Consider the following 18,209-nt stretch of genomic DNA (forward strand, 5'->3'; position numbering starts at 1 on the left):
AAACTAATGGCCCATAATTTTACAGCTTCTGCAAAGTACACCTGAAGCATGTTCTGAATTGGGAGGCAGATGGATCAGAACACATACAAATGTTCAAGTAATTCTGGAAAGATGTCAACATTCAGCCCTGAATCTCAAGAAAACAAATTCCCCAAGGCATGAAAACTTCCAGCAGTATCAGATCTCAATTCTTACCATATGAATACATCATTTTCCATAAGCTCTGAGCACCACTGGCTCATTTCTGTAATTTTTCCAGATGCTTCTACAATTAGCTCTGTTGTATTTAAATTCTGTCCATTAAATTGAATAAGATGTTCCCTCTTCCAACAAAGCTGTCTGGTAGGAAAAATAATGGAGCTAATAAGGGACGACATGAAAGCCACTCTTTGCAGGCAGGTGGTTGATGCAAACCCCATAAATGATTAATTTTCCAGTAGCAAATTGTATTCCCCCTCGACTTCTGCATCTCCAGCTTCACTGGCATGATTATAATGGTGTCTTAGAAATGGAGTGACTCACCCTCCATCTGAGTGGTACATTCCAGAACATCTTGGAATATATGGTCTATTTCACCATCATGTATAAATAATGATTTCATTTATAATTGATCTGAAGTTTAACACTGAGTTTTATATTTGTTTTCTAAATAAGGATATACCTATATTGTAGCATTGTCAGTCCTCAAATTTATATACATGTTTAATGTGATCAACCTAAAGACACCAAGTTATAATTTTTTGGTATAAATTTGCAAAATGTTTCCAAAGTCAAAATTCCATGAGTAACCAAGACAATCTTGAATGAAGGTGGTTACATTAGCAGGTAACAAGAATTATAAAACTTCACTAAGACAAAAGAGACAGATACATCATGAACATTTGATTTATGATGAAGACTACACAGTTCATCTGTGCAAAAATGATGATCTTTTCCATGGGTGTTGCTGGATCAACTTACTATTCAAATAGACCCCCCAAAATCTTGAATCCTATCTCACCTCATACACAAAATTAATTCCAACTACACTACAGATCTAAATAGGAAAAGAAAAAAGAAAAGCTTCAGGAAGAAAATATAGTGAGATCTTCACAAACTCAGGTAAAAATTTCTTAACTATAAAGAGTTGGCAGGTCACTTAAATTCTAGCTCAGTCTATCACAGGACTACAACACAAATGCAATTACTTTGTAAATTGTAAAGAGATGTACATATGTAAGATGCTACTGCAGTACTTAGCTTTCAACTAAAATTTAGTTTAAGTCTCCTATTCCCTTGGGTGTGCATATTCAGGATGTTTTGGATATCAAGATTCTAAGTAACAAGGATGGCTGACATTAGTCAAGTTTAATTGGCACATGATTGTGCATATTTATATTGTAGTGTGATAGTCTGATAAATGTATATGAGGTACAAGGATCAAATCAGGGTAATTAGCATATCATCACCTTGAAAGTCAAGAGGCTGGGAAGCATATGGGGGAGGACAGAAGTTGGTCAACAGGTACTGATGGGAGAAATTGGTTTTAGTGTTTTATAGCACAGTAGGGCATCTATAGATAACAGTAACTTATTGTATATTTCAAAATAACTACAAGAGAATAATAAATACACTAAAGTTTTTTTTTTTTTTTTTTTTTTTTTTTTTTAATATGATTCCTGTGTAATTGGGGCTTCCACAAGCGTTTCTTGGTGGTGAGGAATTTGCTGCCTTGATGGATTCACATTCTCATCAGGAAGAGGAATCCACTCAGCACCTTGAGATCTATGTGAATCCTGGAGCATTTAAAATGACCTGGTGACCTTATTGAACTAAGAGCCCAGTTATCTACATGCAAGGGAAGTTTTCATTGTAGCCAATAGCTTGCCCATCCCAGCTGTGGCTCCAATCAGTTCTCTCCCTCAGATCATCATCTCTCCAAATCATCTCCAGAAATTCAAGTTTTCTATCAAGTTAAGCCAACTGAGAAGAAGCAAAAATCTGATATTTATAGGATGTTTCCAAACTCAGAGGCCAATTGTTTGGATAGTTGGGATTATCTTCACCACTGGATATACGAAAGTTTCTCAGATGGGTCCTTATCTCCTTCAAGAATGTTCAAGTACATTGTAGCTGATACCCATTAAACTCAGGGGGAGGAGTTCACACAGAATGATGCTTATTCTTCTTAGCCATAGATCATCTCTCTCGGCCTCAAAGAAATGGTGACTGGTAGGTATTGGAATTTCCAATATTGCCAACTAATGCTGGCATTCGCAGAGCAATTATGGTAGGGTATCTCAGGGTGATACAAGGAGCATTGTAATCAGTCACTGGGGGTAACTCTTTAAAATAGACTTGTGGGTGCTACCCTAGACCTACTGAATCAAACTCAGCACAGGGGCTCAAGATTCTGCATTTAAAAAAAAAAAAGCTTTTCAGGTGATTCTGATGGATTATAAAGTTAGGAAACAACTGGAGGCTGGGCAAGAAAACAGTTGACATCATACTGATTAATGAATGGCAGAAAGGGGAGCAATCTCATTAAGGAAGCTGTTACAGACCAGGTCAACCTTGAAATCACTCAACACTGTGTAAATAATGAGGAGCGCAGCTACCAGGCATCAAACCTGCACTGAGCCACAGACAGAAGGCAGGAGCAAGTGTCATACATATTTAACATTGAGCTGTCACAGTAAATAAACAAAACCAGAAAATTTCTCACAACACCATTCTGAAGACTCAGGTAAGATGTGGTCCAGGTGTTCCAACCATTTCAGCAAGCCCTGGGCTATGTATCAAACTCCCCACAGCCCCCACTTCGAAGCAGTCATACATTCTGTATGGATTGATTTTTAAAAACGCCTTACCTCTGCAGAGCCTGGAAAAGTCACCTTATGCTAAGTCACAAAGCATAAGATGACCCAAAATGCCAAACTAGCATGACATAGAGTCACATGGCTACCAGTATTTATTAGATGAGTACTGAATGTTTTTAGGGGGTGGACAGTGAGAAAGGAAGGAGAAAATATGTCATCTGATAGAAGCATAGAAGAAAGGGCATATGGATAAATGAATGGACTTATGGAAGACTGATGGACAGGTGGAAGGATAGATTGACAGATGGATGGAGGAACAAATAGAGAAACCAGTTCAGACCCATTACTATACAGCCCTAAACTATTTTTAACATCTTACTGCGATATAATTCACATGCCACACAATTCATCCATTTAAAGCATACAACTTAATGGCTTTTAGTATATTTGCAGTTGTACAACCATCACCACAATCAATTTTAGAATGTTTTATCATCCTCAAAAAAGAAACTCATGCCCATTAGCCATCACCTTACAAACCCATATTCCCCTAAGTTCTAGGCAACTACTAATCTACTTTGTCTTCATAGATTTCTCTATTCTGGATACATTTATAAATAGAATCTCTCAATACATCATTATTTGTGACTGGTTTCTTCCACTTAGCATGTTTTCAAGGTTCATCCATGTTGTAACACACATAGTTATTCATTTCTTAAATAATATTTCATTGCATGGGTACTTCACATGCCATTTATCAATCAATCTATGGACAACTGGCTTGCTTCTACATTTTGACAATTATGCGTCATATTGCTATGAGCATTCTGGTACAAGTTTTTGTGTGGACTTTTGACATCATTTGTCTCAGTATAGAATGAGGAGTTGAACTGCTAGGTCACATGTTTAACTTTTTAAGGACATGCCAGCTTATATTCCAAAGTATCTATTTTCCATTTTACATCCCCATCAGCAGTATATAAGGTTTTCAATTTCCCTATGTGCTCACCAAAACTTATTTTCTATTTTTTTTTTTTTAACTGTAGCCATCCTAGTGGTTGTGACGTGGCATCTCATTGAGATTTTGATTTACATTTCCCTGATAGCTAATGATACGGGAAATCTTTTCATGTGCTTATTGGTCATTTGCACATCTTCTGAAGAACTGTCTATTCAGAGCCTTTGGCCATTTATAATTGGATTAATCACTTTTTTATTGAATTACATATTCTAGATACAAATTCCTTATCAGTTGTATGATGTGCAAAACGCTTCTCACATTCTGGTTGTATTTTCAAAATCTTGGTGTCCTTTAAGGTACAATGGTTCTAAATTTGATGATGTTCAATTGATATGCTTTTTCATTTGTTACTTCCCTTTTTCAAGTCATAGTAAAAATTGTCTTAAGGTTTAACTATTGATTCCAGGTTGGGATGATCTATGTTCATATTTTCTAAGGGTTTTATATTTAATTCTTACATTTAGTTCTTTGATATACTTTAATTTTTTGACTATGGTATGATATGAAATAGGATTATGGGTTAGATTTGGGTTGCTGTGACCAAAATACCCAACAACGACTTAGTGGAGGAAAACGTTATTTTGGCTCATGGTTTGAGAGGCTCAGTCGATGTCAGCTGGCTCTATTGCTCTGGGCCTGAGGTGAGGGAGAGCACCATGACTGAAGGGGTGTGGAGGAGGAAAGTCGCTCAGCTCCTGACAGCTGGGAAATAGGGAGGGCAGGAAGTAGAGGGAGAGAGAGAGGGGAAGTGGGGGGAGATGAGAGGTAGAGCCTGGGGCAAGATATAATCCTTAAGGGAATGCTCCTAATGAACCACCTCCTTCAGCCATGCTCCACCTGCCCACAGTTACCATCCAAATCCTCGACCCATAATAGTCCACTCAAATTATTAATCCATCAAATGGATCAATTCACTGATTAGATTACAGCTCCCAGAATTTAATCTTTTCACCTCCGATTTTTCCTGCATTGACACAGGAGCTTTTGGGTGACATCTCATAGTCAAACCATAACAGTGTCCAGTTTCATTCCTTTGCATTTGGCTTCCCATCCAAGTGATGGGAAGAAAAAATAGAAGAAAAAATAAACTTGTGGAAGAATAATGTTAATACAATCAACTATTATTAGTAAGGGCTTACCACGTACCAGGGACTGTGTAAGACTATATTCATTATATTATTTAATATCACCTGTGAGGTAGGTGTTTTTTTGTTTTTTGTTTTTTTTTTTCAAGTTACAGGTGATAATCTGAGTATTAGAATTGGATATCTTACCCAAAGGTCCCAAGTTAGAAATGACTCAACTACGTGACTCAAGAGCCCCTTACCACCTTCTGACAGCTGTGTGGCAAATCTGGGGCTGCCTCAAACACTCTTAACCTCTCAGTTTGTTATCTCTATCCTCTTTGCTTTGGCATTTTTTCTTGGCACTTGAATACCCCCTCAAACTCCTAGGCAAAAGAGAAACCTATAGATAGTGACCTTCTTTTTCCAAAATTCAGAGACTAATCTATGATGAGCTGGGAAAATAAGAGAGCAAGCAAGTAAACAAATCTAAAGTAGTTTTTCCATTTTCCTACTGCACAAATAATGAAGACCTCTCTGATTCCCTAAAAATCCTCCCTGGAAGAATTCTGAAAATTTCCTCTCTTCCCTATCCTTTGCTACCTGGCAGTCTTAACTTAGGCTCTTGGCCTCCCTCACAGTCTCCTGACTGCCTCCCAGTACTAATTCCCTGCAAATCAGCCTCCATGTTTCTTTCACACACATCTTTCAAAAATGAGAATATTGTCACTCTCTGCAAAAAGTCTTAGGACCCACCCCTTCCTCCAGTATACTAAGGATGAAGTCCTTGGCATGGCATGTATGGCCCTCATAATCTGGTCTTCAAGTTAGCCTTTTGGTATCTTTCTGTTCATCCACTTCCTTCACCAATATCACACCTTGCATCCTCACTGGCTAAGACTCTGAGAAACTTGAATTTCCTGAATGTGCTATTATGCCTCTATGACACTGTGCCTGTGTGCCATCTCCAAGTCTGGTTCTTACTCATCCTTTAAGTCCATCTCTGATGTCACCTCCTCTATGATGACTTTCTCATCCAGATGACAAAATTAAGGAAAAGATAAATACTAAGTCAAGTGTTGGCTGGACGTTTGGCTTGTAGGTGTCTCTCTGAACCATCACTTTTTTGTCCCTAAAGCACTTATCAAAGAACTATGCCCCAAAGCCCTGCAGAGTATTTTGCCCGGTATGAATGCCACATCTCATTATCACTGTATCCTACACACAGGAAAGGGACCAGCAGGAGCTGGGGGGCCCCTTTCCTTTTAGCAATTTTCTCCATAAAAAGATCTTAGCCTCATACCTGGACTCATTTGCCCACTCCCTTTCCTTCCTGGCTCTAATAAACTGAGATGCTTCCCACATTTCTTATTTCCTTGCTGTGTGATTTTGCTTCTTTTAGCAAAACACTCATTGATGATAGCAATTTTGTACAGTAATGCAGAAAGTATGACCTGATCCTCCAGCAATCTTATTGGGGCAACCAGGAGATGAGAAAAGCAATCAAGACACTAGCTTCAAATATGAGAAAATGAAGTTATGGGTAACTGTGGACACAAAAGGAATTTTAAAACAGAAACAATTTTGTTACATTAAAAGTTACCTGGGGCTGGGGCTGTAGCTCAGTGGTAGAGCGCTTGCCTCGCACATGCAAGGCACTGGGTTCGATACTCAGCACCACATGAAAACAAAACAAAACAACAACAACAAAAAAGTTATCTGGTTTCTTTGAGTTTAGTGGGGGTGAAAAAAGTCTTTTTGAGAAAAAGCTCAGCTCCAAACCAGTCTGGGTAACAATATGTTTGAGGTCTGGTTTGACTACAATGCCCATTAATATTGTCTGACATCTTTGGGATTTTCTGTGATTGACAACCCTCAAAAAGCAAATGGTCACCTCCTACACATAACTCCAAAATGTTCAGAGACTTTCTAACCAAGGACCAAGGAGTATCAACTCAGAATCAAGACAGAGAGGAGGGTGCCATCCACCCAACACACAATGGGGAAAAGAGAAATCAGGTTGATAAAAAATAAATAAATAAAAGAAATTCACATTTCTTTGTATTAAACTGGGTGATGTGGCCTCCCCAAGCAGGTCAGAGACATCTTCTTAATGCTTTCTGAGTAGAATATTCTATTCCCTGGCTTAGTCCTCAATTGTCTGCTGCTTTCTGTCCCTAAAAGCCACAGGTTACAGGTAATTCTCTGGAGGTACATGACCCTGGTCCCTGGGAGATTTCTAACAGTTAAGAAGCAATTACTTTGTAAAACATAGTATAGATTTCCCTTTTTTTTTTTTTTTTAATTGACAACAGGTGACCTTCCTACTTGGACCCTCCCTCCCCAGCTCCCCGCCCCACCCCACACACACCTCAAGGTCACAAGAGAATGCAACCAGAAAAAATAAATAAATAAAAGTCCTGACTCATGCTGCCTGGAGATGTAAATAGGACTAAAATAGTAGCTGCCTCCATCTCTGGGCCCATGTGGGCAGCAGCTGGAGTGTTACAATGGCCAGAGGAGGACACAGGAGCAGAGAGGCGTTGCAGGCCACTGTTCAGGCTGGCACCCAGGGAGCAAAGGCTTTGGGCCTCGGGACAGCTGGAAGCAGGGCAGCTCCCAAGTGGAGCAGCAGCTCTGCTTGCCTGCCCAGAAAGTCTTGACCTGACAGCCTGGCCGTGCAACATACGCTTCCAGGCCAGTTGTTTCTTTCTGCTGCTTCCTGCATAATTGATGTCTTGGGTTAGAGAATGACGCACAGGACAATGAAAAATGAGGTGTGGAAGTTTAGCTTTTTCTGTGTGTAACGCATGCATGCACAATAGGGTTTGAAGACAGAACCTTGTGCATGCTAACAATGCACCCCATCATTGAGCACACCCCCAGTCCTTGGTCTGAAAGTCAGCTTGCAGGTACTCACGAGGACAGTCACTGAGGGTTCATGTTTCTGCTCGCTCACCACCACCTATCACATCCGTTCTCTTTAAACTGACTTGATCACCCATGACAGTCGAGAGATTCTCAAACTAAGACGCTTTCCTTGTTCCTCATTTTCCCAGGACCCTCACTACTGTGCCTTTAACCCAGGATGACTTGCTTTGGACTGCCATGACACTGTTGACTGGGCATATGATGATTGTCACCCTATTGGAACATCTGCCCTGAGGCCCCTGCCCAGCCTAACCAGAGTGGGAATTGAAATCCATGAAGTGGGTGCGTATGAACTTCCAGTCCTGGACTCATGCCCTGAACTGTTTCTAGAGTGGAGAAGGAGTCACCGCCAGCCCATCTCAGTGCCTTGTCCTGCCCCACCCCACTTCCCATACCACACACTGTGCAGTCCCCTAGGGCTGCTGAACAAAGTACCACACACCTAATGGCTCACAGCAAGAGAAATGCATCATCTCATAGCCCTGAGGACAGAAGTGTGCAACCAGTGTTGGCAGGGCCACGATTCCTCCAACCTCAAGGCAGGCTCCTTCCTCACCTCTTCCAGCTTCTGGGGGTCCTGGGCATTCCTCAACTTGTGCCAGCATCACTTCAACCTGCTCCACCCTCACTGGGTCACTTTCTCCCTGCAGATTCCCATTATCTTCCCTCTGGGAGCTGCTATCTCTAAAATTTCTGCACCCAAATTCCCCTTTGTTATAAGGACACCAGTCATACTGGATTAGGGTCCACCCTAATGGCCTCATTTGGATTTGACATCCTATCTCCAAATAAGGTTACATTTGGAGGTTTTGGCGATAAGGACTTCAACATACCTGTTTTGGGGGCAAAATTCAATGAGCAAAAGCCCCCTTGCCATGCTGTACCCTCTCACTAGGTCCCCTTGCAAAGAATCCTCCGCAGCAGCAGGTAATGGGAGCAGGGCAGCAGCTGGGAGGCTGTAGGAAGCTTAAGTCAGGGCAGAAAACAATGATCCAGATGAGGCTCCAACACTCGGAAGAAAGAGGCCCGACCCCTGGAACCGGCACTACTAAAAAGTTGCTGGCAACACCAGATTTTTTTTCCCCCTTATATTTATTTCAAGACAATGAAAAGGTTTTTTTGCTAAGGGCTTCACTCTGACAGAATATTTGCTGAAATACTTGAGTGCCTTAATGACACTCAAGAATTGAGACCACAGTGCCAGACAGAATTCTTTAGGCAAGGAAAATTTCCCCTGGACTCCACTCTTTGATCTTTACTCCAAAATACAAAAAACAAAACAAACAACAAAAACCAAACCACAGCCAGGCCACACTGCTGCTCTGAACATAATACATCACAATCACAGCCTTCAGCTCTTATGACAGTCATCCTGAGATCACTGTTTTCTGGTGCTTCAGATAGCATGCCAAGGCAAGATGGCCCTCTCCTTGCACTGTTTTGTTGGTCTAGGTAAGGGTGATGACATTAGAAACAAAGCTTACGAGCAACCTAATGCAGTGTCTGAGAAAGACCGCAAGAGGAGAAAATCAACACCCTGAATGCCGACTGTCTAGTGAGCAAGAGTCTTTCACCAACTGAGCAGGCTCGGATAAAAACAGTTGTAGTCATGCAGACCTGTGAGTGGCTAATGCACCTAGCAGGCTGAGGTCTATCTGCCACAGAAACTGCAAGTTCTGAGTCTCATCACCCTCCCAACGCTCTAAATGGTAAGTACTAAGCATCGGAACAGCAAAATCTAGATTGCTTCTGAGAGTAGCATCCAGGAACAGTTTGCAATGGAATCGGTGGCTGCCTGTCATGATTTAAGCTTCCTAATGCAAAGAGGGAAAAGGGGTAAGAAGTAAAGAACATGGGATTTGGAGTCTTGTAAACTCATCTGGTTTTGCTGCTTACAATTCTGACCAAGTTTTCTAACCTCTCTGAGTCACAGAGGATTTAGTAATGCTATAAAGTTGTCTGCTCGTACTATTTCACAGGCCTATTGAGAAGATCAACTCAATTGTAAAAGGGAAATTACTTCATATAAAGAGTTCAAACAGTGGGAGTAGATGCTACTTAGAACAATTAAATATTATATTTAGTTGGAAGACTTGGGAAAATTTAAACAGCAGGTAACCTAGACATTTATGCAAGTAAAGGAATGCTGGATTACTAGCTGGGACTATAGCCCCACACCCTAAACAGAATTTCAGCTGGACCATGGGAAAACTCCCTTGAGCTACATCAGCCTGAATGCCCCAGATCTTAACTGAATGAACAACACACAGGCAGTCTCTCGCTCTCTCCCTCAAGAGTGATTGTGATTATCTCATTGCTACATGCAGAACTGGTGCAGGTCTTAGCCCCTAGACCATCTCCTGGCCTTCCTCAGCCAAAACAACCAAGGGTCCACTTCATCACATGGAGGCAAAGAAAGCCTCTACTGGGAGGAGGAGGAGGAGAGATGGCCACAAGAGGAGGATAAAGAGAGGTGGCAGAATCGGAGCAGTAAAACGTATTACTTCTACAACCTTATAGGATCATCCACACAGGGCCACACTCCTTTGCCAGCTCTTCTGTTCCTTCTGAATATCTATTGAAGTAGATGCAAAAATCTTTACTCCCACCCATATCCTTCCTTTGCAATATGATTTTGCAGCTCCTCTCTTCAGGAGATGGAGGCCATTTTCCTTCTCCTTGAATTTGGGTTTATCTTAAAGTTTATGATGTGCTTTGGCTAAAAGAATGCAGAAGTGATCATGTAAACCAGAAAGGGCTTAAGAGTTGCTTAAGGCCTCACTAAGTTGCTGAGGCCGACTTTGAATTTGCAATCCTCCTGCCTCAGCCTCCTGAGCCACTGGGATTACAGACGTGGACTACCACACCCAGCTCCTCAAACTCTTCTAGAACTAGAGGATCCTGTGAGGTAGAAGTAGAAGCAACGAAAGCCCTGTAAACTCCATTGAAAGGAGTTTTATTAAGGGCTCATACAGGTGGTAAAGTGAAGGACATTGATATTGAAGACTAAGTGAATTTCTTCAGCAAGCAGTTGACTAGCTCTATAATTCAAAGATAGCAACAAGCTTTAACTCTAGATTGGCAAGGCCAGTCCCCACGAACCACCTGTAGCCCAAGCATGCTTGCAGTGCTTTCTCCACAGTAAGGGCTCCTGCAAATGGTAAAATGAAGTAATCACAAAGGAAGTCCTCTGAGACGTTGACATCTGCCCTCTGTCTTCTCTCATCAGCAATGAAATTTTACTCCCAAGAAGATGCGAAGGGAATGAGTTTCTATTTAACAACAACCGTCTAGAATTTCCAGTGCAATACTCCAGCTCAGCTTTAAATAAAAAGGCTGTCCAGAACCATTTGAGTCAAGAGACAAATAAACTATCTGGACAAGCTGGTAATCAGGGAGAAAAGACATTTTCTCCTCGCTCAGCTAGAAATAGAAGCAAATATGAGGAGGGTTAAGGTTCTGACCTGCATAAGAAATGACTAGCTCCTCCCTCATTGCAATGCGGAAGAAATAAACACTCCTTGCTGCTGTGGGAGATAAATGTGGAGATGGGTCTGCCAAACTAGATCAGGTAACAAGGAGAGAAAACCAGCCATGTGTACACGTGCAGGTGTGTGTGCTTGTGCAATGAGGAGCGGAGCAGGAGAGCGGTGGATGCTGCCTCTCTACCAAGTCCTATCAATGCAAAGCCTCAGACGCAGGAGCTGAGGCCCCAGCTCTTGAGAGACATTTTAGATCCTTTGCTACGAAGTCAATGCCTTCCCTGGACAAAAGGAGACAGACTTTTCAGAAGGAATACCATCCTGCACCCAGACAAACATTATAGAGCTCTCGGCCCTCTCAAAGCCAGATACAGTCCCAATAATATAATCATCTTCCTTGAATGTCTTGTCTTTCCTCCCTACTGCCCTAGGCCTCTGGATAGAGCACAGTAGGGATGTTTGGGGCACAGGTGATTTGTGGAGACTGGCCCTTGTCGATCAGGGGTGACAACTTATTGTTCCCTTTCAATTACAGAGCTGTATTCAACTGCTTGTTGAAGAAATAAACTGCTTCAATGTCAAGGTTTAAGGTAGATGATAGAAATCTTCTCCCATCAACGATGTTTTTGAAAGACAAAGCATTGAGTAAGTAGCACCTTGCATTTGTCTGCAAAGCATGACAGAGCACAGTCTTCCCAGAGTGGGCAGGTGAACCAGTCCCCAGCTACATCCTTCTCAGATCCATGAAAATGTCTCAAGCAGCTAGAAGCAAATTTCAACAGGAAAAAATTTGGAAATTTTGCAAAAGCAAAAATACTGATTCCTTATATTCTGCTGAATAACTGAACATTACTTCTCTGACTTCAGAGGTTATGCTGATTGATAAAAGTGCTATGTGCATGACACATATCAGAAACCTAGATTTATAATTTGGCATTTCTACCTTCTACTCTCAGGGAGAGCAGTGCAGGTGCACAGTAGAAAGGGAACGGTCTGCATCTACCACCCACGTTACCCACAGAGACCAGGGTAAAGATTTTTATGAACACACTGTAATAAACTTTGTATCCTTGAGCAAGCAAATCTATGGCTAAATTTAGTGAACTGGAGACTAAGATAATTCCTCTCAGCAAACCATGAGCTATCTTCTAGGAACATCCATGAAGCTGGGAAATGACTTCCTGAGAATTAGTGAGCATCTACACGTGCAGCCCTGGACCACCAGCTAGGAGACATTTTCCAATCTCCTCAATGATACCCATTCCCCAGACACCAGCCTGTCATTTCCTCACTCTGCCCAGGCTCCCTAGGTCCCTAGGTGAGATCTGTTAGATGGTGCAGCACTAATGGCTCCTCCTGGTCACTGCAGCAGGTCCCAGCCCCTAAGGGCACACAGAGAAAGGTCCACTTCTATTAAACCTTGAAATGTAGACACTGAGCTTAAATGCTCTCCATTTCATATGAATGGGTTTCCTCACTCACTCCATTGGCGCATTCCCATGATCATGGGAACTGATCATGTACCAAAAGGAAGAGGCCAGGGACTACCAGGCTATCAAGGTCCCAGCTCATTCATTAGAGGAGACCTATATAGGTCAACAATCCCTTATCTGAAACCTTTAGGCCAAATGAGTTTCAGAATTCAGATTTTAAAAAAATTCTTAGAAGGCTAATGTATTAACACTTACTGCAGAGCCTGAGTAAGCATTTTTTGCACCAATCTTGGATTGGGTCAATCAAATTAGTTATGAAATGAAATCTGGAGTTCTCAAGGGTGGGAGATTTGGCACCATCTGTTTCACTTCACTCCAAGAGATATCTAAACCCAGTCAAGGGTTCAGAGGCAAGGACCCTCAATAGGAAATAAACAGGGGAAGTGCCAAAACCCCAGCAGACATTCCCTGATTCAGGAGACCCATGGGACAAACCAGCTGAGATCCAAACAGGTTCATTTAGAGAATCCCCAACACAGGAAACGCCTTCTAAGTTGAGCTTCCCTGACCACAGAACCTGGAAAGAAAATGAACCCACAACATCCTCCGTAACTGGAGAATCACAGTCTTTAAGACCCCAAGACTCCTTCAAGGAGGAGGCAAACAGTATATCCTATCATAGACCACAGAGGGACCAGCCCACAGGAGCAGACCTTATTTTTCAGAGCCCTGCTAACCTGTGACTGATAACTCTGTAGGGTGCCAGGCAGGTCATGCTATGATCTTTCTGCCATTGAGAAGCAGAAAGAACACCTCCTAGCTATCATGTCTTTCTGTCCACTTAAACACCAACATGCCCCAAGCTTTGCCTCCTACCCTGTTGTCTTCTTACTCTGTGAAGTTCCCTGGATCACTGAACCTACAAGCTTTACATCCCTGATGTTCACATCTCAATCACGAGTCTTATCTCTTCCCCAACTCCAACTCATGTTTTCTTTTTAAATCGTTTTTCTTTGAGGTACTAGAGATTTAACTTAGTGGTGCTCTACCACTGAGCTACACCTTCCTGTCCCCTCTTCTTAAAATTCTTAGATTTGAGACAGGATCTTTTTAAATTGCTCTGACTGGCCTTGAAGCTGCAATCCTCCTGCCTCAACCTACAGTGCAGCTGGGATTACAGGCCTGAGCCACGGTGCCCAGCTCCAAACTGAGCTTTCAACAACCTCTTAGGTACCTCCCATTGGTTGCCCAAGTGTCCCCAGACTACTGAGTCAATCTCTCTGATACCTGTTTGCTTCCCCACATCTCCCAGACTTGTACTTGGGTTGATCACATGTCTAGTTCTGGCCAATAGAGAACAAGCAAGTGTCCTGTGTCACTTCTGAGGTATTATTACCTGAGGCACCAACTACTGGTTCTCCTCCCCTCCATGATGCCAGGACAAGATGACAGGGAATCAAGAGAAACATTCTAAATCTAGGAAGGACTGCTCAGAAAAAGCCATTAGATTTATATTGAACTGTGAGAGAAATAAACTTCTATAGTTAAAATTTACTGAGATTTTGGAGTTTCTTGTATGGTGGAGAATGTTAATTACCCCAATACACCTTCCTTCTCCACTGGCAAATTTCTACCAAGTGCCTCCATTTCAATGTCACCACCTCTGTAATGTTGCCCTTCTATGGAAGGTCAGTCACTCTGTTGCTTAAACTCCAGCAATTCACTGCTGGAGTGGACACTTCTGGTTTTTGCCACACCAAAAACCAGAATATCATACTAAGCGAAATAAGCCAGTCCCAAAACACCAAAGGTTGTCACAACGGCGGGGGACTAGGGAAGAAGAGAGGTACTTTGGATTAGGCAGAGAGGAATGAAGGGGGGGAGGATAGAAGAATGAATCAGACATTACCCTGTGTACATGTATGATTACATGACTGTTGTGATTCTACATCATGTACTACCAGAAGAGTGAGAAGCTACACTCCATTTATGTGCGATGTGTCAAAATGCATTCTCCTGTCATGTATAACTGATTAGAACAAATACAAAAAAATTCTTTACCAAAAAAGTCAAACACAATCAACTATCACATTTGTGTTTGCATGCTTGGCTCACGTGTGCAGCTCTTTTTTCCTGCCTATATTCTCAGTGCTTTGCAAATAACCAATGCCCAATATGTTCGATGTACTGAAGCAAAAATCAGAGCCTTCTCACTAGATGACAAAACAACTCCAAGTCAGGGTTTTCCCCTGAACCACAGTGTTCTCAGCTTTGTGCAGGTACCAAGAAAAGTAAAAGATACTCTTCTTCTCCTTTATCTCTTTTATCTTTAGATCCTTTGCACTTCATTTTCTCCCATCTTTATGAAAGGACAGCTCCTGCTTAAAAAGCTCATGGTCTTTTCAGGAACTATCAGCTGAAACACCTCTCAGAAACAAGGATCAAAGAGGAGTGTTTTAGTGATGAGATGCTAGCAGGGCTCTTTCCTGGCCCCTTTGAGTCTGGTTCCCCAGTTGAGATTCATGACCCGGCATTTGGGAATCATGCAGCTGTATCTGGGCTATTTTTGATGTGCAAAGAGTTACATCTAAAGCATCACTGGCTTCTCAGGAACCCAGATGTAGAGATGACAAGCCAGCTTGTAAAATCACGTCATTACCATTTGGCAAAGCTTCCGAAAACAAAACACCATGTTGCTGGTCAGGGAAACAGAAGAGGGCATCTTTTCTTTTAATCCATCATGAATTAACTATAGTAAAGCTCACTGTGAATATTTCAGTTCTCTGAAGGATATCACGTCTCTCTCAGTCCCAGTCCAAAGGAAATGGTGATTATAAATAAATAATGATCATTTATGACTGTAGTCTTTTGACAATTCCCACATACTAGCATTTGACCTACTGGAGGTGTGACTTTGCTGTAGACAATGAAACAATCCACATAATTTACATCAAACATAAGACTGACCACTAGTATTTAGACAAAAACATCCACAAGCAAGAGCTGTGTAAATACAAGGACCATACTCACAGCCTCAGGAGAACACAGTGGGGCTTTTAAGACATGTTTCACTAGGAAATTCAGAGCAATAAATGGAGCAACATTAGATTTTACTGTATACTGGAGGCTGGAACTTAGATATGGTAAGAAGGATAAGGAGAAAAAAATGAAAACGTACCAGTAGACGGGAGAGCTGGGGCAGTACACTTTGATATTAAGTATCACAAGTGGTAGATATGAGGTATATCAAAAATAGGGAACACAGTCATATATAAACATGGAAAATTATTTCTGATTGATCATTTCACACATCATGAATGTGATAACAAATTACTCCCAAATCCCATTCATGCTACCAATTGCATACATAGAAAACAAGGAATTGACTGGAAACAACACTCTCTGGCAACTTACCTTGTATGAAGATCCTATCCCAGTAGGTTTTCCCAACTTGATTGCCTCCTAGAAACACTAGGTTGAACAGGATCAGCATTGAGGTGGCACAAGATGCAAGGGCAGCATGCAGTCGACAGCGAGCTTGCGGGGAGAGGTGTCGAGCCTATGAGGAAAATGGCAAGAAGGCACCTCAACACAAGGGTGGAAGCAATATGGCTAAGACAACACCCTCTTAACACCAGCCCAGGATGCCAGTTATTATTGAAACAAATGTCAAAACTTCAATCCCTGCAACATTCTGGTCTAAGGAAAGAAGGTGATATACCATCGATGTTACTTTCTCCTCCCACAAAGGACTTCCTTCGGACCTGTACAACACAAATATGGAATCTAGTTTTGTTAGCTTTTTATCACTGTGACCAAGTACATGACAAGAATGACTTAAAGGAACAAATATTTACTTCAGCTCAAAGTTTCAGAGGATTCATGCTATGGTTGGCTGGCTCCAAGGCAAAAACATCATGGTGGAGGAAAGCTGCTCAGCTCAGGGCATCTGGGAAACAGACACAGATATAGTCCCCAAGGTCATTCCCTCAGTGACCTACTTGCTCTAGTCATGCCCTACGCATCTACAATTTTTATGGTTTCCTAGTTAGTCCATCCAAATTATTGTTCCATTATCAAATGGATTAGTCTACTGATGAGGTCAGAGCTCTCATAATCTAATCATTTTACTTCTGAATGTTACTGCTTTGTCTAACACATGAGGCTTTGGGAGGCATTCCAAATCCAAGCAATAACACTAGTTAAGACTTAGCAGCACCTCCCCCTGCCACTCAAACATCTTCATGTTTTCTGCATATAAATCCATAGGTGCTCTCCATCATAACCAGCATAAATAGCTTCATGTCAAGATCAATGTGATCAGAAGTCAAGGTCAGAGTAATCTTCTGGGCCAGTTAACTTGAATCTGGGAACCCAGCCTACAAACCCAACGTGTTGTTAAGGAAGAATCCAATAACAAAAGTGCAGGAGATTGAACATGAGACAACTCCACTGCCGGAATCAAGCACAGGACACACATTGCACTGACAGCACACAACACCATCTGAACATGGTGGCTGATACAGTGCCTGAAGTATTCAAGGCTGGAGGAATGCTTTCCAGCAACCATGATAAAGCATTCTGCTCATCCTTCCTCACTCTTCATTGTGCTCCCTCTATTTTTAATATTTCCTCGGAGATTTCACAAGCAAACAAAGACTATTCCCTATCATTGACCATTCTGGTGGCCCCTCCAGAGTGAGGTCACTGTGCTGTGTCTATGAGTTCCAGCAGCACAGTTGTGCATCTTATATATTCAGAATGAAAATCAGATATAGCACCACAGCCATGCACACAGGGCCCCAAAGTTTGTAACAAATACCTTAACTTAAAACACCACAGAAAAGAGAACCAAGCATCTGGAGATATTTCCTGAATATCCTCCAGAAACCTATACCTGCATCTTAACCTCAACTATGCTCCAATTACAAACAGAATTCTGTCTGACCCAATATGCAATCCATGACAAGCAGAAAGGACTTACCTAGAGGGTGATTCTCCAGCAGGAAGCCCACTTATTTCTGGCAATCCTAACACAGGTCAGCTGTGTCCAGTCTGTACACACTTTTTTTTTTCTTCCTAGAGAAATAAATTCCTGACCCTTCCCTTTTTCTCTCCTGTGAGCCCCAGGGCTGCCTTGTATGCTCAGATCTAGCTGTATCTACCCTCAGAGTTCTCTCCTCCAACACTTTAGAGTACACTTACGGTCATAATACGTGAGTGTTATCTTTTCATGAAAACACTGTAGTAGACTGAGCTATCTGCCTGGACATGCTCTACAGAGGTCTCTGGTGCAGTGACCACGTCTTGCTTAAAGACTCCAGATCAGCTGACTTCTATTCACTCTCTCTGCTCCAAGAGGCCATGAATGTGGACCAGGGGAGGCTAGATAAGAGGTAACTACATGGTGTAAAAACTTGAAATAAGAGAAGGGCAAAGGCAGCAGCTTATTATTCATTAATCTTCACCTCTCAGAATAA

At 41.9% G+C, this 18,209-nt stretch overlaps 1 protein-coding gene across 2 annotated transcripts in view; it reads right to left on the reverse strand.

Annotated features, from left to right (window-relative positions):
• HHAT (hedgehog acyltransferase) overlaps positions 1 to 18,209 on the reverse strand; it is a 419,237-nt gene that overhangs the window by 29,684 nt on the left and 371,344 nt on the right. For both annotated transcript variants that reach the window (XM_079107610.1, XM_079107609.1), the window contains one exon: positions 16,144 to 16,288. In XM_079107610.1, coding sequence (XP_078963736.1) covers positions 16,144 to 16,288 — 145 coding nt within the window. The remainder of the gene's footprint in view (positions 1 to 16,143; positions 16,289 to 18,209) is intronic.

Source organism: Sciurus vulgaris, assembly GCF_902686455.1.
Source record: "Sciurus vulgaris genome assembly, chromosome: 12".
Taxonomy (NCBI): domain Eukaryota; kingdom Metazoa; phylum Chordata; class Mammalia; order Rodentia; family Sciuridae; genus Sciurus; species Sciurus vulgaris.